Genomic DNA, 20,379 nt, shown 5'->3' on the forward strand with positions numbered 1-20,379 from the left:
AGATTTGTCTTCACCTGTCCTGTTCTGTCAGATCAAAGTGGGTATAGTGAGTAAAGGAAACCACTGAAGAATATTGAGAAGATGTACTACACTGCCCTCCAGAGTTAGGACTATTTATTAATATTATGGACATTTGGACATATTCAAACAACCAATGAGTAAATGACTCAGCTGGTGATTTTACCTTTTATTGCTTAAACTGCCATCTGGAACAATCTATACCAAAAGGATAAATGTCTTTGCACATACAGGAAGTCAAACCGAGTACAGTCATTGGGTAGAATATAAAAAGAATGGTCCTCAGATGACCTGCAGCTCTCAGAGCCTGCTGCAGGCCGCACAAACTTGCTGAAGGGCTAGCAGGAGTGCCTACGCCCAGGTTACATAAGCTAAGGCAAACTGGGTCAATTGCAGTGTGCCTACTAGTTAGTAGTAATCTTGTGGTGATGTGTTTTACCACATCAGTACTTCTATGTTGATTGCTATGTGACAGAAGAAACACAAGCAAATCATTGGTGGGAGTTTGAACTGTCAGCAAATAGACGACTGCAAAATTCCATAACATCAACTGAATCTGAAAGCACGACAAAAGTTTTGGACCAAGTAGGCAACACTGCAATCGACTCAGGATCATGTTGATTGGTTTGGACATACAAACAAACGGTTACACAAGTCAATCCATCCATCCAATCAGCCATACTGTTTTGTACACAAGATTAAGATTGGAAACATGACAGAGCCTAAACAAGGAGAACACCTCAGAAAGGGATAATAGCATTACCGTATGTAAAGGTACTTTCTGTAAGAAGGGGGTGAGGGGCAAGCTGTGGGGCAGGAGTGCAAAGGAATACAACCTTGAGACTATAGATTTCTGCAGGAGTTAATAGGAAAAAAATTGCTAAATACATTTGTCAGAATTACATTGCATTCTTAAGATTGAAGGGGTGAAACTGTTTGACCAACACAGGGAATACCAGTTTGAGAATACGCTTTCATTCACGCCATCTCATCACCTTACATTATGCTGTAGGTGAGCATAAAGTAGATCACAGATTGCTTCAAAAACACATTCAAATAATTCTCACAAAGCTTTAACAGCGAAGCCGCTTTAAAATAAATATATAATCTTAAAACGCAAGACAATTTAATCTGATGTCTGAGTCACCAGTCACTGGGATTCTTTTGCTTGTTTGACTTCAGCGCTCAAATACATAAATAATTGAAAGTCTTAAACCCATAAAACAATCTACAATTTGGAGACTTAAAATGCTAATTATTTGAAAGCCCTTTCGCCTACTTTTAAAAGGTTAACCCCATTACATGACACAATACAACTACATACTGTTTTGTCAGTTGACAAGAAGCATTTATTTACGCTGTGGCACTGAACACCTAAAATAGAATTTATGGAAAAATAAGCATTTACAAAAAGACATTTAAAATGTACTTAAGATTACCATCACTCCAAACCATAGCGTAACATTAGTTTGTTCAGTCAATAAAGATAATACCTTTAATAATAATTTAATAACTATAGAATAATTCTGTTTAAAGAATTTTAGTGATGAAATTATTTGGTGTATACTGAAAAATTATGAATACTGAAATACACTAATACTCCATGTTTTCCCCCCATTGTAGCCAATAATGTACCAACCAAACAGAGGTGAGTGTTAACATGGTGATAGATACTTCCTGTTTTGAATTCCACTGTTTCGGACTATAGAATAAGAATCTTCTATGGGTTCCGAGTTGTGAAAAAATTATCAACATTTGGCACTAGTTTGATAGCTGTACAACAGAAAACCTTCTGGTTGCATTAAGTTATACAAACGCTCTCAAACTAGATAAAACAATAGTGAATTAGATTGATGGCACAATCAATGGAAAAAATATGAGAAATGTAAAAAATAAATTTTGATTTAATGTAGCAATGGAGGATAAACAGGAGATCATAACATGAAAGCTACATAAGAAATTAGATGGAATCCTTATGCTTCCAGCATTCTTTTCATTCTGAAAGGAAAAATTTGATAATTTTGTGAGAATGCCAAACTTGACACTTTTATATGGAACCAAAATATCTGCATAATATTCATCATGGATCCTTACTTCACCATGTTTGATTGTCCCATCTTATCATTGGCCTGTCCTAACCTCGGCCAATCCCCTACTAATCACCGTTCGTGTTTAAATTAGAGTAAAAAATATATATAAATATCAGTGAATGCAGTGAAGGCATACTGTATGAAGCTGGTACATGTAACAAACAGTAACATAACTGTTCCTGTATGGATGACTAGGATGGCTAGCTGATGGGTAGCATAAGATGAATATGAGTAAAAAAAAAAGCTGAAGCAAACGGATGACCAAATTAATTGACATTGAAGTAACATTGCATTGGTGGACCCTGGGTCTAAAAGGGGGGGGGGGGGTTATGGGGTTACATAGGGGATTAGGGGTTACAGGGGAGGGGAAACCCCTCAGACAGACAGTGAAACAAAGCTGTTGTACTGTTGGATGTTGCGTTTGAGAATGTCCGAGCAGGGTCCGAGGACGCGTTCGAACCGTGGTCGGTCCAGCTTCACACACTTCAGAGGACCGCGGGCGACCACAGTGGCAGCACGGGGACGGTTCATCAGCAGGGCGATCTCACCTGGACGAATGGAGTACATGGTCAGTACAAAACAGGCTTCACAAATTGGGTTAATTTCTGCTAATATAACATCTAAATATGTAAGAGGCTTTGCCAAATCAGGTTAGAGTTTTGTGCTTTTCTCATCATATCACCTTAAAAATGTTAGATTCAGGCTTATATAGTGCATATACAAACAAATGAAGAAAGTTGATGAGAAGAGAGGGAGAGCTGAAGCCTGAGCAAGTTCTTCTTACCAAAGTAGTCAGAAGGTTGTAATCTCCCAACCTCCACAAACTCCTCGTTCTCAGAGCGACGCTGCAACACAGCTGCAGAGCCCTACAGAACACGAACAACAGGGTAGTGTTCAGTAGGGAGAACTGAAAAAAACTAAATGAAACCCTAGAGTGAAGTACATACCTCCAGTATGATGAAGAACTCGTCGCCAGGCTCTCCCTGCACCACGATCTTCTGTCCGTCATCAAACTGCACAGGCTCCAGAGAATCTGCCACCGTCAGACGCTCCCATTTGTCCAGAGACTCTAAGGGGATGGAATCACAAGACAGGGACATAAGTGACATCACAATAAAGAAACCATACACTGTACAGGACACCTAGGTGGTGGATGAAGAGTTGTTAACGTGTCTTGAAAGCCACTGTATGCATGTGGCTATAATCAGGGCCTAAAATTAACATCCGCCAACTGCTAAATGGAGGGTAGATTTGGGCATTGGTGGGTAAGATGTCTATTTCACTAATCACGTTGCCGGGTGGTCAGTCCTCCACAATGCAAGCATTTCACTTGCATTTGTGAATAAAAATGGTCAAGTATGATCACATTTATAGTCAAATGCTGCAGTAGCTGTTATCAAAGTATTTCTGCCATGTTTCATAGATGGGGAAAATAACTGCAAAAAGTAAAAGTACTATGAATCCTATATAGCCTATCCCACCTCGCGCTGCAACACTGCCTGGCTAGGGGCTGTAAGCACATGAAGAGCTGAGTCAAATATTCATTTTTAGAAGCACAGGCATAAAAGTTGGTCTAATTTACTTGAAACAAAGTCTACTGAAGTGAGACTTTGTCATTGCGTTTCTTGGCTATTTACATAGTTTTGTTCACAAGCTGGGGTTGTTTTTCCAATGTTTGAGTTTCAACTGCTAGGGAAGAGAAGATAACGTTATTACCTGTCAGACTCAATCTCACAGGCACAAACATGACTGGAGTCGCATTACCACGGTAACATCCTGCCCTTTTGTGTCATCTAATATTTCGGTTAAAAGACTTTGGTTAAAATAATACATGTATTATTTTAGGGTAGCCTAGTGGTTAGAGCGTTGGACTAGTAACCGGAAGGTTGCAAGTTCAAACCCCCGAGCTGACAAGCTACAAATCTGGCGTTCTGCCCCTGAACAGGCAGCTAACCCACTGTTCCTAGGCCGTCATTGAAAATAAGAATTTGTTCTTAACTGACTTGCCTAGTTAAATAAAGGTAAAATAAAATAAATAAAAAACATTACAAAGCATGTTCATCTGTTTTTTGTGTGTAACTTTAGCAGAAAATAATATATTTGGGCTGGTAAAATATCTGAGTGAATGTTAGATTTAAAAATATATATATTCTTGGGTATGATGCTACAAGCTTGGCACACCTGTATTTGGGGAGTTTCTCCCATTCTTCTCTGCAGATCCTCTCAAGCTCTGTTCTGTTGGATGGGGAGCGTCGCTGCACAGCTATTTTCAGGTTTTTCCAGAGATTTTCGAATCGGGTTCAAATCCGGGCTCTGGTTGGACCACTCAAAGACATTCAGAGACCTGTCCGAAGAAAACGCAGGAGTGGCTTGGCTGTGTGCTTAGGGTCGTTGTCCTGTTGGAAGTTGAACCTTCACCTCAGTCTGAGTGCTTTTTCCATCAAGGAGCTCTCTGTACTTTGCTCCGTTCATCTTTGCCTCGATCCTGACTAGTCTTCCAGTCCCTGCAGCTGAAAAACATCCCCACAGCATGATGCTGCCACCACATGCTTCACCGTAGAGATGGTGCCAGGTTTCCTCCAGATGCGACGCTTGGCATTCAGGTCAAAGAGTTCAATCTTGGTTTCATCAGACCAGAGAATCTTGTTTCTCATGGTCTGAAAGTCCTTTAGGTGCCTTTGGCAAACTCCAAGTGGACTTTCATGTGCCTTTTACTGAAGAGTGTTTTCTGTCTGGCCACTCTACCATAAAGGCCTGATTGGTGGAGTGCTGCAAAGATGGTTGTCCTTCTGGAAGGTTCTCCCATCTCCACAGAGGATCTCTGGAGCTCTGTCAGAGTGACCATCAGGTTTTTGGTCACCTCCCTGACCAAGGCCCTTGTCCCGCGATTGCTCGGTTTGGCCGGGTGGCCAGCTCTAGGAAGAGTCTTGGTGGTTCCAAACTTCCTCCATTTAAGAATGATGGAAGACAATGTGTTCTTGGGGACCTTCAATGTTGCAGAATTTGTTGGTACCCTTCCCCAGATCCATGCCTCGACACAATCCTGTCTCGGAGCTCTACGGACTATTCCGTTGACCCCATGGCTTAGTTTTTGCTCTGACATGCACTGTCAACTGTGGGATCTTATATAAGCAGGTGTGTGCCTTTCCAAATCATGTCCAATCAATTGAATTTACAGGTGGACTCAAATCAAGTTGTAGAAACATCAAGAATGATAAATGGAAACAGGATTGCACCGGAGTTCAATTTCACATCTCATAGCAAAGGGTCTGAATACTTATGTAAATATCTATTTTTTTTATTTTTAATACATTTTCTAAAATTTCTAAAAACCAGTTTTCGCTTTGTCATTATGGGCTATTGTGTGTAGACAATTTTAGAATAAGGCTGTGACATCATAACACAATGTTGAAAAAGTCAAGGTGTCTGAATGCACTGTACATGCCAGTGGCTGGTGGACCAATTTTTGTTAACAGTGGCTATTATTATTATTATTATATTATTATTATTATGAGCAGAAATGTCAAAAAGCTAAATAAACAGTGAACCTTACCTAAGATGGAAACTTTGCTGAGGAACTCCTCGTACATCTTCCTCTTCCTCAAAGTGCTTCCCTGTAAAGAATAACAACAAGTCATAATGTTTATTCCTGAGTTCTGACAATCGTTGTAAGCCTTCAAACATCATGCATAAACTGGTCATATGGCTTGCCTTTTGTAGTTGTCTGTATTTTCAATTCTTAAAATCCAGCAGTTATAAAAATACAATTTAAAAATCGCAGCAATTCTACATGTCCCTACTCATCGTTAATCACTCCAAATGTAAATCAAAGCATGTCAGTCAGGTGAAGTGTCAGAGCAGAGCAGGGCGAGGCTCACCATGAGTATCCTCCTGTAGCTGTCTCTGTCGATGCCCCACAGTTTGACGTTGCTCTTGGCTCGGACAGTGGCAGCCCTGGGGGTGCCGTAGATCAGGGCCAACTCTCCGAAGCTGCCCCCCTCCCCGATACTGGTCACACACTCGTTGTTCACATACACCTGGCAGGAAGGGGGAGAAGAGTATTTAGACATTAAGATCAGGTAACGTCGGCATGTTACTGTCTCTATTAGATGTTGTTCACTGCCTATGTGTAAGTTGTTTCTTGTGTTATATAGAAATAATGTGACGTAGCCATACAATTAGAATGCTAGATCTATGAGAGTAGGCATCGCTAAGGTAACAGATAATAGGGATCTGAATAGCAAAGTAACATATGACAACAACAAAAAACAGTCTAAAAAGACAGTTGCAAAAATAAGCCTGTCACATTCAGGAGGGAAAAAAACAAGGCAAGCTTTCAACTTGGGGGCCTGTTTTCTATCAAACTGGAATGCTTGTGTGAGAATGTTGGTTTATTAATACAAGAGTCATTGTGCAAAAAATGTGTGTGTTCCTAAAATACATCAAGAGACTTACATCCGTCTCTCCTTGGTCGATGACGTAGAAATTATCTCCCTCATCACCTGAGAGAGAAGGAAGACATTGTTAATCTTTTCTCTGGAATAAAAAGACATTTCAGGTCTACTTGAATTTCCACTGAATCAAAAGGACAATGAGAACCTACTGTACCTTGCATAATAACAGTCTCTCCAGCGATGTAGGTAACTGAAAACATGGCGTCAAAGATGTCGCTGTGAATAAAGATTGTGTTTGTAAAGTTTCAAGTTTGTGTCATGATCAGTTGGATTGATCTAAACTCACATTGACAACCAATCTTTACAGACAAATCAAGGAAAATTAACAACAAAGCCTGTTAACAACATACCTCCTCTCGTTGTCATCCAAGTGAGAGAAAAGCACATTCTTTTCGATAGCTTTAGCTAGGGCAGCCATTGTTTTGTAGTCTTTAGGAATGACCTTGAAAACAAATAAAATCCATGTTTAAGCAAATCACCCTAAGTATTCACAAAATCTCCAGCCAGCCTATAGATATGACTGTAAGTAGAGAATATTGTTTTGTCGGCTGGTCTAAATGACTGCATTTTGTCAGATGCTTGGTTGCTTTAGTAGAGCCATGCTTTTCAAGGTGATGTAAGTTTTTATGTGTGCAGTTGTGTGATGTATGCGTACGGTATGTTGTATGAGTGTGTGTGCATCCTCACCTTTCTGACATAGGATGCAGCGTCCTCCTCTGTGTAGACCTCAGCACTGATGGCTCCTCTCCGCCGGCGACCCTTGACAACAGGGTTCATGGGAGGAGATACCTCCTCATCCCGGGAGTCAGAACGGCTGCTGGCCTTCTGCTGGTTCAGGATTTGCTTGGCCTCCTCCTGCATGGTTCACAGGTCAGAGATCACACACAGCCAATCAGCTACCAGGGCAAGACTTTACAATATAAAGGCACTACAATTATAAAACTAGTTTCATGTAAGGCCATGGGCCTGGAGGCACACAGCTGGATGAAGCACACAGTTGGATACACACTCACACTACCCGCCCAGACTCACCTTCTCCAGCCTCTCGAAGTACTCTCTGAGGAAGGCCATGGGTCTGTCAGGCCTAGAGGTACACAGCTGGACGATGCAGTCCTTCAGCAGCTGCTGGATGTTGTGTTTCTGCACGTACAGCTCACACTCCCTCAGACTCCTCTCCTCCTCGCTGCTCGTACTGCCCGACGCCATCACGATTGAAGACGCGTTACTGCTCTGCTACGACCTGGTGAACTGGCGAATTCTGGCCTCGAAACTAGAGATTGAGAGAGACAACTTGGATTGCTTCTATTACGCGTATATATATTTTTTTTAAATAGTTACAATCTTCTCCTAATGTGGTTGTTATAGTATTATAACATCTGATAACTGGCTAAAATGCAGATGCGAGAGAGAGAGAGGAAAAGAGGGAGGGACTAATTAGAAGGGGATAGAGGAAGGGAGGGAGAGTGTGAGACAGAAAGAAAAAGAGATAGGCATTTCAGGGATGCTTGAGGGTAACTTGGTCATATGATGTGATTAGGTCTTAAGTGGTGATAAACAGATAGGCCCAAACAACAAAACAAACTGTATCCTTGTTTGATGGGGGAAGAAAAGTTACATTTCTTATCAGTTTCATCATGCTGAGGTCTGGATTACTGGATATCATATGCCATTTAAATAGGACCATGTCATTACTAATCTGTCAAAGTAGATTTAGATTTATAATATTGACCAAAAACAATGGAGCCAGTAGCAAGTATGACATGCTGCTTTACTACAAACGAGAGGATCTGGTGCACATTGCAACCCTTTGGTGGTGTACCCAAGTACAGATCATGAAGAGTCAAATGATAGAAACAACCATTTACATCAAGTATCAATAAAATAAATATTTAACCGAGCTACTGCTGATTAGGATTTCAGACAGTTCTTGAATGTCCTGCTATCTAGCAATGCTTTTTGCTCTGGCGTTCTCAATACTGCCCATGAACTGTCTCCTGGAATAATATGACAGATCCCCCACCAAAAAGAAAAACATTCAAAATGACCTTGCTTTCAAAACGTTGACTGGAGCAGTAACGTTACAACTTCGTTAAATTAGAAGGCAAACTACGGTTGGCTACCAACAAACATGGAAAACAAGGTACATTTCGGTTGCATCAATGCTAGCTAGGCAGGCAACTCTGATAATATAGTTGTTAAAGATACAACGCTACGTTAGCTAGGAGCATAAGAGATGACAGCAACCAATACCTATCTGCCCTGGCCTATAATACTCTACCGTTAGCCATCTAACGTAACTATAGTTAGTGCGCATCAGATGGCTGTTTGGTCGCACCTTACTGGTACGTTAGCTAACTTAAATAAACATAATCATGACGAAGCTAGCATGCTAAAACTGTATTGATGGATATCAAATCTATCAACCAGCTCGGTAGCTAGAAACCTAGATGGCATTTTGGCCTGCAAAGCCAGTCAGTCCAGAGATACTTCACTTCTGGCCAGTCTTGCCAATGACGCCATCTTGAGCTCTATCATAAACAAATACAAGGCGGAGGCTCCATAACCCGCGATCGCAATGGCATCAATTTCAAACTATGTGGCGCAATACTTACAAGAATCCGCAAATTATTGGCGAGCCCTTTGACACTAACTCGGATTTGGATGTTATTTCCACAAGCTCACCAAATATCTCCCTTCGATTTTTCCAAAAACTTGGACCGCTGCCCCACCGGATATGGGTTTAGAACCAATCACGAGCCGTCATTGACGTCAATTCGCCTCATTCTGACACGTGAGCCGTAACCCTTGGCAACATTAAAGGGGAACGCGTGGAAATCATGACGTCAATGGGAAATCAATAGCAGATATAAGGACCTGATAGCCTCATATTAATTTCCCATGAACGGTGGAGCGTCCTCTATTCAAATAGTACTGTAATGACCCTCGACCTTCTAGGTCCGGCGCGCTATCGACTGTGCCGCAAAAGCATGCTCCTGCGACAGGGTCGATTTCCGCGCTTATAAACCCAGGGTCGTTACAGTACTCGATGCATGAATATTTTGGGAGGATATTGTTGTTTTATGAAGATAAATGTTCTGCACATTGTGCTTCAGCAGTTTAACCTTAATATAAGCAATAGATGGCTGATCGCAGTGCCATTGGATTAGATTATGTTTAATGACTGATCAGCCAAGGAATATGTCAAATGCAGTGTTGTACAGATGTAGGATCTTAATTAGAGCCAGTTTCCTACAGCAGTAAAATAATCATGGAGCAAGAGGAAATGTTAATTATTCAGTGGATTATAATTCAAGTACATTTTTGTAGGGGTCGACACCCTTTCGTTAGGGTACATCAAGTCTGACATTTCAAAGTGGAAATTACAAACTTTAGAAGCCTTTTTAAAACTCAAATACACTACAAATTTGCATTTCCTGCATAGCAGAAAAATTCTCTGCAACAAAACGGTGATCAATTTAAGTAAAATCCTATATATATATATATATATATATGTATGTATTGCTTTTGTGCAAACACTGCAAAACTTCACAGGGAGATGTAGCAAAGATGCGGTCAGCAAAACACTTGATGGGTCCATCCAATCAAAACAATCAAAACAATTCCTCGTGCCCGAAGAAGGTAAAGTGAACCAATCGCAATCGTGTAATGGGCGGTGCTCTCTGCACTGTTTTCTTGTAAACCAATCAGATACAAGCTATGAAAAGGTCGGCCAATCTGAGTGATGCAGAGGTAATGTTCTAACCAGCCAATAGAAAACGAGGCAAAAGTCACGGATACAGTCCTCAGCGGTTTTTGTTTCACTTGTCGGTCTCCTGTTAACTACTGATGTTAAGGATAAAAACAGAGTAATACAAGCGCCTTCCTCAAAAAGTAAAAAACAATAACAGGGAATTATAGTTTCAGGATTCAAACCAACTGTTTGTAATTTGTATAGCATTTATTACATTGTATTAACTCATCTCTAGCGCATACGTGTGTAGAGGAGCTGGGTTACAGAGTGATCGATCAGGACCCAGCTCTCCAAACTAGGGCAGTGGAGCTGGAGAATAACCGTGGACGAGATGGAGGACCGGGAGACCTTCGACGGTCGAGGAGGGCCTCAAGATTTGATCAGCTCCTCGTTCAACCAGGACACCACGTAATCTAGCGGATTCTCCTTGTCATACTGCTAGATATATTCTATTTGCATAATCTAGGGCCGAAGTAAATCCTTATGATTCCAGCTATAATATGGTCTGTAGCAGAAATATGTTAGTGTGTGAATTGTATCTTCAAACCTCACCCACTTGTGCAGTTTGTTTATCGCTGTTAATCCAATTGTCCCATGGTGTCTCTTCAACACTGTTCCTAAAATATAGGTTACTAGCTTGTGAAGTAGGCCACCACACTACTAAGGCCTATTGATAGCCAGAGAAAAGTAGCCAATCTAGATTTGACCTACAGTGGAGATACTGGTCAGCAGACTACACACTAAAAACACATGGTTCTATATAGTGCCAAATCAGAGTTATTTGGCTTCTAACATATCCACCTCATTCTCGAACGCTTTTAAAACACGGAAGCCAAACGCGGAAACTATGGATACAACTCCACGCTCGTGCATTATCATAATTAATATGTGCGCCACTAGAAGGGGATAAGGGATTTTAGAATCACTTAAAATAAGGGTTGTGTTTCCTGTAGACTTACCCTGGCGTGACGTTTTGATAACCATGTAAATCTCTCGGATAAGGTGATTTATCAATATATTCGTCTTTATTTACTCTCAGATTTGAAAATGCTAATTAGCAAAGAGACAAACTACAAATCCATGTAAGCTCCTGCACGTCATCTCTCGCTGACACTTTTGCTAACATGTATTTTGTCAATTTAAAACTTGCACGAGACAGTTCACAGAATTTTCCATGTAAAGAAATGTAATGAATGTATTGATTAATACATTAGCTAACATATTAGATAGTTAATCCAGAGATTCTTACCTTTGTCTCGATTCGGCAGTCTTGTTGTCCAGATCATCAAGGCATTTTTAGTTCTTTATGGTAGCCACATTAGCAGCTAATCAGCATTTAATGTTTTTTTTATGGGGGGGCAATGGGGGGGCAATCTTGATAAAAGTCACCTTGCCCTGGAGAGATTTACGTGGTTATCAAAATGTCAAGCCAGGGTAAGCCTACACGAAACACAGCCCTTATTTTAAGTGTTTATAAAATACCATTGGATTGGAACCATTTCCCTGTTTGACTGCTATGTTTTATGGGCATTATGACTCTTACTGTGGTACTCTTTTATGCTGTAATTTACTTGAATGGAGACGCCTGTTCTATTCATTCTTATTTCAATTTTAGAGCCATACAAGTTTTTTACATTTTGGTTTAATAGCCATATTATAAAAATTCCACCGGTTGTATTATGTTTATTAACAAGTTAAATTAGGTGTGCTTACTGTGGAACTGCTGGGGGTCCCTGGGGAGAGAATTGAGAACTACTGACTTAGTCAACTGTTCATTACATTTACATTTAAGTCATTTAGCAGACGCTCTTATCCAGAGCGACTTACAAATTGGTGAATTCACCTTCTGACATCCAGTGGAACAGCCACTTTACAATAGTGCATCTAAATCATTTAAAGGGGGGGGGTGAGAAGGATTACTTATCCTATCCTAGGTATTCCTTGAAGAGGTGGGGTTTCAGGTGTCTCCGGAAGGTGGTGATTGACTCCGCTGTCCTGGCGTCGTGAGGGAGTTTGTTCCACCATTGGGGGGCCAGAGCAGCGAACAGTTTTGACTGGGCTGAGCGGGAACTGTACTTCCTCAGTGGTAGGGAGGCGAGCAGGCCAGAGGTGGATGAACGCAGTGCCTTTGTTTGGGTGTAGGGCCTGATCAGAGCCTGGAGGTACTGCGGTGCCGTTCCCCTCACAGCTCCGTAGGCAAGCACCATGGTCTTGTAGCGGATGCGAGCTTCAACTGGAAGCCAGTGGAGAGAGCGGAGGAGCGGGGTGACGTGAGAGAACTTGGGAAGGTTGAACACCAGACGGGCTGCGGCGTTCTGGATGAGTTGTAGGGGTTTAATGGCACAGGCAGGGAGCCCAGCCAACAGCGAGTTGCAGTAATCCAGACGGGAGATGACAAGTGCCTGGATTAGGACCTGCGCCGCTTCCTGTGTGAGGCAGGGTCGTACTCTGCGGATGTTGTAGAGCATGAACCTACAGGAACGGGCCACCGCCATGATGTTGGTTGAGAACGACAGGGTGTTGTCCAGGATCACGCCAAGGTTCTTAGCGCTCTGGGAGGAGGACACAATGGAGTTGTCAACCGTGATGGCGAGATCATGGAACGGGCAGTCCTTCCCCGGGAGGAAGAGCAGCTCCGTCTTGCCGAGGTTCAGCTTGAGGTGGTGATCCGTCATCCACACTGATATGTCTGCCAGACATGCAGAGATGCGATTCGCCACCTGGTCATCAGAAGGGGGAAAGGAGAAGATTAATTGTGTGTCGTCTGCATAGCAATGATAGGAGAGACCATGTGAGGTGATGACAGAGCCAAGTGACTTGGTGTGCCTAGAACAGAGCCCTGGGGGACACCAGTGGTGAGAGCGCGTGGCGAGGAGACAGATTCTCGCCACGCCACCTGGTAGGAGCGACCTGTCAGGTAGGACGCAATCCAAGCGTGGGCCGCACCGGAGATGCCCAACTCGGAGAGGGTGGAGAGGAGGATCTGATGGTTCACAGTATCGAAGGCAGCCGATAGGTCTAGAAGGATGAGAGCAGAGGAGAGAGAGTTAGCTTTAGCAGTGCGGAGCGCCTCCGTGATACAGAGAAGAGCAGTCTCAGTTGAATGACTAGTCTTGAAACCTGACTGATTTGGATCAAGAAGGTCATTCTGAGAGAGATAGCGGGAGAGCTGGCCAAGGACGGCACGTTCAAGAGTTTTGGAGAGAAAAGAAAGAAGGGATACTGGTCTGTAGTTGTTGACATCGGAGGGATCGAGTGTAGGTTTTTTCAGAAGGGGTGCAACTCTCGCTCTCTTGAAGACGGAAGGGACGTAGCCAGCGGTCAGGGATGAGTTGATGAGCGAGGTGAGGTAAGGGAGAAGGTCTCCGGAAATGGTATTCGTAAAACACGGTCACTGGCCTAAGTCATATACTGTATAACATATGATAACACAACATTTTAGATAAACTGCAATGACACTCACTCACGGTTGCACAGAAATATCTGTGAGCAAACCAAGCCCCAAAATATTAAAATGAGCTGCCATCCCTACATTTTAATTATCACAAAAAAAGGAAATAACCTTTTTTTGAACAGCAAATAACTATTGAAGGGCTCAAAGGGTTCTTTGGGTCAGTATGGTTCCACATAGAACCATCACTCTTCGCCAAGAACACTTGAGGAACCCACATTTTTTGTGTGTATTGTGCAAGTCTGGTATTTGTCTCAGATGAGGACACATGCAATGAGTTTTGGAACTGTCAAATACTTAGGCTATCACAACTGCATGCATGGGGCGGTTGGATGTATTGGATAATGGCAACATTAGTGTGAGTGAGAACGGAGCATCCAGACATTGTTGATCTAAAGGTCAATTACAGGTGTAATAACAGCTGTTTGGCTGGGGTCTGGTGTCATAAACAATCCAAGTGGTCAAACAGACACATTGACATGAACTCTCTCCCATTTTCAATCATTCTCAGCAGTTAGGCTATTTGTTGCCTGGCTGGGCAAGCCTATATCCCACTGAACCACACACCTGATCAACTCTGGGTAGCGGTTTCCCTCAGGCACACATCTAGGATCAGCTCACCCTCCCGATAGCGTAACCTAAACCATAAGGGAGGAAAACATTAAACTAATCTTAAACCAGTGTCTATTCTAGAATGAATATCCTATACTCAGATACTCAGACAGATGCCTGCCCCTCCTTTTCTCTACACAGTATTTCGGTGTATGCCCATAGATAGTGTGCTTGATTATCACTGCTGTTTGAAGTGCTTAGGGCGATCACATCCTTTCGCAACAGCGAATGGGGATCCTAAAAAAATATATTATAATAATACATGACCTGATTCAACTCTTGATTCAACTCTTGTTGTGTTGGCTATACAGCACACTGTGTATCCTTAATTTCCCCATGACTGCTATATATAGCTCACTGGGTAGTGAGGCATTGCACGTATTGCCTACACTTCCCGGTTAGCCGAGAGTGTGTATGACTGTCCTTAGAAAACAACATCCTCTGCCTTCAGTGGTACAATCAGCCTTGGTCCAGTCAGCCTTTCCACTCATAAACATTGTGTCATCTCTTTTTTTTATTGTATGGTTTTTCTGTTCTATGTGCATTTATCTCCGTAGCTTAAGACCCCTATGGTATATGATTTACATAGATTATTGCACCACAAGTTAACATCTACAGTACCAGTCAAAAGTTTGGACACCTACTAATTCAAGGGTTTTTACTTTATTTTTACTATTTTCAACATTGTAGAATAATAGTTAAGACATCAAAACTATGAAATAACACATGGAATCATGTAGTAACCAAAAAAGTGTTAAACAAATCGAAATAGATTTTAGATCCTTCAAAGTAGCCACCCTTTGCTTTGATGACAGCTTTTCACACTCTTGGCATTATCTCAACCAGCTTCATGAGGAATGCTTTTCCAACAGTCTTGAAGGAGTTCCCACATATGCTAAGCACTTGTTGGCTGCTTTTCCTTCACTCTGCGGCCCAATTCATCCCAGGTCATCTGATGCAGCACTCTATCACTATGAGCTGTTCTTGCCATAATATGGACTTGGTCTTTTACCAAATAGGGCTATCTTTTGTATACCACCCCTTCCTTGTCACAACACAAAGGATTGGCTTAAATGCATTAAGAAGGAAAGAAATTCCACAAATTACCAAGGCACACCTGTTAATTGAAATGCATTCCAGGTGACTATCTCATGAAGCTGTTTGAGAGAATGCCAAGAGTGTGCAAAGCTGTCAAGGCAAAGGGTGGCTACTTTAGTTTGGGAAACTCTGATAAAGAGTAAACACATAGTGGGCGCCATCATGGATGTGTAATAACAGTTGGGTCTCTTTGTGTCTCAGGTCTCTATCAGTGGGCACTAAGTCAGGCTACAGACTCTTCTCTGTCACCTCGGTGGACAAGATGGACTGCATCCATGAAGGAGGTGAGTGAGTTTTCTTATAGCCTGTGTGTACTGGTAGCTAGTAACTACAATTAAACACTGGCAGATGTTCACTAAACTGGTATCATAAGGACAGGGACAAAACAAGCACCTAGTAAGCTGTGGTCAGGTCAACCAGCGTGGTTGTACAGTAGTCTCTGTAACCAGAAAACAAGTTCTAAGCTGACACAGTCCACCCTCTCCCACTTATGTAAACAATGGTAGTGAGTAATGTGTTACACCATAAACCAGTTCCCAGTAATGCATTCTACAAGTATTTTATCAGTGTTTCCTATCACGGTGAGAGGAAAGTGTCAGCGTATTAATGTTTTGGCTTGAGTGTCAAATAAAAAAATCAAATACAATTTTGTCACATGCGCCAAATACAGCAGGCGTAGTAGACCTTACCGTGAAATGCTTACTTACATGCCCTTAACCAACAATGCAGTTTTAAGAAAAATAAAAGTTCAGAAAATATTAAACTATGAAATGAATGTGATGGAATGTGCGCCTGCGGAGTGTGTACGTGTTTGCGTGTCTGTGCATGTGTGCTCTATGCACATGTTTACCTGTGTGTGTGTGTATTCTATGCAAAGTGTTGTTTTTATATAAGCACATCTATGTGATTTAACCCTTCCCGCCAACTTCCTTCCCTCCCTTTCCCAGCGGAGTCTCCAGACGTGTACATCGTGGAGCGTTTGTTCTCCAGCAGTCTGGTGGTGGTGGTCAGTCTCTCCATGCCCCGACGTATGAACGTCTACCACTTCAAGAGAGGAACAGAGATCTGCAACTATAGCTACTCCAACAACATCCTCTCAGTCAGGCTCAACAGACAGGTAATGGCCATCGGAGGCCCCATTCCAAACCCACTCCTCACCCCAGATTGAGGCCCACCTGAGAGGGATTCCCATTCCAAACCTTATAGCTCTGCAGTAACATTTCTCTCCCCGTCCCCTGTAGAGGATGGTAGTGTGTCTGGAGGAGTCGGTCTACATCCACAACATCAAAGACATGAAGCTGCTCAAGACACTGCTTAACATACCACACAACCCCTCAGGTACTGAATACACACATAGGCACACACACACACGATGCGTACCCTCAACTATGCTCCATTTTTAAACACAGACACACCCTCCAACCCGTCAGGTCTCTGTGCCCTCTCTGTGAACCATGGTAACTCCTACCTGGCGTACCCTGGCAGTCAGACCATCGGGGAGATCATGGTTTATGACGCCAACAACCTGGTAAGACCTGACATTCAAACTTCTTCTACCACCGCTGCTAATCAAGTCAGTCTACACAGGACAACGCAGGGGGTATTCATGTTGATCTCAATGGCAGCTTACGATTAGGTTGTAGAGTGTTTGCAGTGGTAGTGGAAATGCCTTAATACTTTTGAGTACATGGAGTACAGTCATTGCATGTCACAGCTGTTGAAGTGGTCACAGGTTAATGTCAATGAAGTATGACCTGTGTGTTCCTCAGAGCATGGTGACGATGATCCCAGCCCATGACAGTCCCCTTGCAGCTCTCGCATTCAACGTGTCAGGAACCAAACTGGCCAGCGCCTCCGAGAGGGTGAGTCTGACTGTTCCTCCCTCTGTCTTTCTGTTTATCTCTGCATGTCTTTCTACTGTATCTCTCTATATATACACTGAGTATACCAAGCATTAGGAACACCTTCCTAATATTGAGTTGCGTTCCACAGGGATCCTGGCCCATGTTGACTACAATGCTTCCCACAGTTGTGTCAAGTTCGCTGGATGTCCTTTGGGTGGTGGACCATTCTTGATACACACAGGAAACTGTTGAGCATGAAAAACCCAGCAACGATGCAGTTCTTGACACAAACCGGTGCGCCTGGAACCTACTTCCAAACCCTGTTCAAAGGCACTTAAGTCTTTTGTCTTGCCAATTCACCCCCTGAATGGCACACATACACAAGCCATGCCTCAATTGTCTCAAGGCTTAAAAATCATTATTTAACCTGTCTCCTCCCCTTCATCTATACTGATTGAAGTGGATTTAACAAGTGACATCAATAAGGGATCCTAACGTTCACCTGGTCATGGAAAGAGCAGGTGTTCTTAATGTTTTGTACACTCAGTGTGTCACTCCCTTTCTCTGTGTACAATAGTTCTGTCTGACCATCTCCTCCTCCCCAGGGTACAGTGATTCGAGTGTTCACCATCCCAGAGGGAGAAAGACTGTTTGAGTTCCGCAGAGGGATGAAGAGGTCAGTTTATGACAGACAGACTACAGAAACACACACAATAGTACAGCTGATAGACACAATACTTTAGAATGTCTCAACAAGGTTTTGTAGGGGTAGGTTTGGTCTCTTGAGGATGATGACTTTTACCATGTGTGTTTGTCTCAGGTACGTGAGTATCAGCTCATTGTCCTTTAGTTCAGACGCCCAGTTCCTCTGTGCCTCCAGCAACACCGAAACTGTCCATATCTTCAAACTGGAACGTCACAGCCCCAGGTACACACTGTTTACTCTTTTTTGAGTTTGTTGTGTTGATTGTGTTACAACCTGGCCCTTTCTGGTTCTCAGTGGCTAATTGTCAGGAGTGGAAGATGCTTTGTGTTACAGTTGTCTTTGTAGTCAGTTGGGAAGAGGAGTGTGATTGACTTGTTGAGTGTGACTATGTCTCTTCTGCCTGTCTAGACGAGAGGGGGAATGTCCTACGTGGGGTGCATACGTGGGAAAGATGTTCACAGCAGCCAGCACTTACCTTCCCTCCCAGGTCTCTGACATGATGCACCAGGACCGGGCCTTCGCCACTGTACGACTTAACATGTTCGGTCTCAAGAACATCTGCGCCTTGGCCACGTAAGTTTGTTTGTGTTTGCGTGGGGATGGTGTGTGTCTGTGTGCATTTCGATGTTTGGTAACTCTTTATTTGACAGTCCGATTTGTTATGATTTTCAGGGTTCAGAAGCTGCCTCGTCTGCTGGTGGCGTCATCAGATGGACATATCTACATCTATAACATCGACACACAGGAGGGAGGAGAGTGTGTGTTGGTCAGGAAACATAGGTGAATAAGTGTATGAGCCTCAGGGTTGGGGTCAATTCCATTTAAATTCCAGTAATTTCAGGAAGTACACTAAAAGTCCCATTTCATTTCTCTTCATTGCTTTTCAATCAGAAATTTGGTTTACTTTCTGAATTGACTGGAATTGAAATAGAATATACCCCAACCCTGGTGTGTGTGGAAGCATGTTTGTATATGCGCTTCTGTGCGTGTGTATTTGCTCTCAGGCTCTTTTTGTTTTCTCCAGACTATTTGAAGAAGATAAGGAGCCACAGGAAGAACAACGGGAAGAGGAGGAGCTTGAGGATAGAAGGTCCCTCCCACCGCCAAACAGCTTATCATACGCTGCCACTGTGGCTCTCCCCTCGACCCCACCCTCTTCTACCACTCTCACAGGTATTATGTGGATGTATGGTTTGTGTGTATGGTTTGTGTCTGTCTTACCTTGTGTAATTTAGTCTGGTGATGTGAACCTTTGTCATCTCCTCTCTTTCTATCTTCTTCTTCTCCATCCCTCAATCCTCCTCCCAGGCTACTTAGATGGAGGGGCTAAGAAAGGTAATGTGATCCCTGAGCATGAGTTTACCAAGGGACCCGTCTGTCTGGATGACAAGAACAAGTTTCCTCCAGTCAACAACCAGAGCAACTGACCCGACTTTTCCCGGGAACCAATCAACTGGAGCCATTCAAGCTAGAAGGGATATCAGTATTCAGAGAACTCCCCCTCCAGGTCCCACCCCCATGTCCCCAATGAGGCAATCAGATGGGAGAAATGTAGAAGCCACAATGGTGATTGGTTACTATCATGCGCCACTCAGAAGTAGAGTATGGATAGACAGTAGACCTGTCTCTGTACATTGTCTTATACCTGGCCCTGAAGGTCAATATGAATACAAACATTTCATTCCCTAACTATCAGAAGGAAAGGAGGTCTGGGCACTGAAGTTGTAGCCTACCTCTAGTCTAATATTAACCAATATTAACATGGTTAAAAGGGGACTTTAATATTTAATTGCATTCATATACAGCTATCGATAAGTGTTCAAAGTGCTTAACATTGTCAAAAGGGGAAGAGGCAAAACCATTCAATTGTACTTTTATAACCTCTTAGTATCGTTAAGTGATATATAACACTGACTGGATAGTGAAGTCTGAGTCCTATTCTGCTGCTTGATGCAGATTGGCTAGAACCCAGTGTAGGGTGGCAGAGAGGGGCCCAGAGACTGAGGCTTATCAGTGGGCTCTAGCTGTGGCACGCCCTGAGAGAGAAGAGGGAGGGAAGAGAAAGAAAGAGGGGGGGCTTCTATCATGTCTGAAGCGATAGTTTTCGAACAGCGCTAAGCAAAAAGAGTCAAATACTGAAATGTGAAAAACTGAATAGAGAACTGTATTATAGGATCGTACAGGTCCTTTTATTTAATTGATTTCATTATTAACACCATTGACTACATAATATTGAATATTGTAACATTTCAGACATGACAGATCTTTTTACTTTGTAAAAAAACTATGTTGACTTGTATTAAATACTCTTTTGGAAAATGAAATTAGTATTATTCATCAATACATTAGATCTTA

At 42.6% G+C, this 20,379-nt stretch overlaps 2 protein-coding genes across 6 annotated transcripts; one reads left to right on the forward strand and one right to left on the reverse strand.

Annotated features, from left to right (window-relative positions):
- Nucleotides 1-174: 174 nt before the first annotated feature.
- On the reverse strand, nt 175-11,581 carry prkar1ab (protein kinase, cAMP-dependent, regulatory, type I, alpha (tissue specific extinguisher 1) b). 5 transcript variants are annotated; one of them, XM_064950419.1, is made up of 11 exons: nt 11,563-11,581; nt 7,595-7,832; nt 7,250-7,417; nt 6,913-7,004; nt 6,717-6,778; nt 6,564-6,610; nt 5,987-6,145; nt 5,662-5,722; nt 3,056-3,177; nt 2,893-2,974; nt 175-2,656 (listed from the first exon to the last, which is right to left on the reverse strand). In XM_064950419.1, exons 2-11 carry the CDS (start codon nt 7,766-7,768, stop codon nt 2,484-2,486), a joined length of 1,140 nt encoding a protein of 379 aa, XP_064806491.1. In that variant the 5' UTR covers nt 7,769-7,832; nt 11,563-11,581; the 3' UTR covers nt 175-2,483. The 5 variants fall into 5 exon arrangements, with proteins under 5 accessions (XP_064806491.1, XP_064806488.1, XP_064806489.1 ...); XM_064950416.1 differs by lacking the exon at nt 11,563-11,581 and adding an exon at nt 10,870-11,145; XM_064950417.1 differs by lacking the exon at nt 11,563-11,581 and adding an exon at nt 10,866-11,145.
- On the forward strand, nt 10,355-20,375 carry LOC135523621 (WD repeat domain phosphoinositide-interacting protein 1-like). The gene is made up of 12 exons (XM_064950414.1): nt 10,355-10,721; nt 15,676-15,758; nt 16,422-16,591; nt 16,716-16,812; nt 16,905-17,002; nt 17,244-17,336; nt 17,924-17,994; nt 18,139-18,246; nt 18,433-18,597; nt 18,697-18,804; nt 19,049-19,197; nt 19,333-20,375. The coding sequence occupies exons 1-12, from the start codon at nt 10,645-10,647 to the stop codon at nt 19,449-19,451; spliced, it is 1,338 nt and encodes a 445-aa protein (XP_064806486.1). The 5' UTR covers nt 10,355-10,644; the 3' UTR covers nt 19,452-20,375.
- The last annotated feature ends 4 nt before the right edge of the window (nt 20,376-20,379 follow it).

The sequence above is a fragment of the Oncorhynchus masou genome, chromosome 31 (genome assembly GCF_036934945.1).
Source record: "Oncorhynchus masou masou isolate Uvic2021 chromosome 31, UVic_Omas_1.1, whole genome shotgun sequence".
Taxonomy (NCBI): Eukaryota; Metazoa; Chordata; class Actinopteri; order Salmoniformes; family Salmonidae; genus Oncorhynchus; species Oncorhynchus masou.

What these genes read in the sequence shown, in the direction of transcription:
- prkar1ab (XM_064950419.1), bottom strand. Translation starts at nt 7,768, where the DNA reads ATGGCGTCGGGCAGTACGAGCAGCGAGGAGGAGAGGAGTCTGAGGGAG. An exon ending in TTGGATGACAACGAGAGGAG is followed by an intron (nt 6,779 to 6,912) that starts GTATGTTGTTAA and finishes CTTTATTCACAG; the next exon opens with CGACATCTTTGACGCCATGT. An exon ending in GCTACAGGAGGATACTCATG is followed by an intron (nt 5,723 to 5,986) that starts GTGAGCCTCGCC and finishes TATTCTTTACAG; the next exon opens with GGAAGCACTTTGAGGAAGAG.
- LOC135523621 (XM_064950414.1), top strand. Translation starts at nt 10,645, where the DNA reads ATGGAGGACCGGGAGACCTTCGACGGTCGAGGAGGGCCTCAAGATTTG. An exon ending in TGGCCAGCGCCTCCGAGAGG is followed by an intron (nt 17,337 to 17,923) that starts GTGAGTCTGACT and finishes CCTCCTCCCCAG; the next exon opens with GGTACAGTGATTCGAGTGTT. An exon ending in CTGGAACGTCACAGCCCCAG is followed by an intron (nt 18,247 to 18,432) that starts GTACACACTGTT and finishes CTGCCTGTCTAG; the next exon opens with ACGAGAGGGGGAATGTCCTA.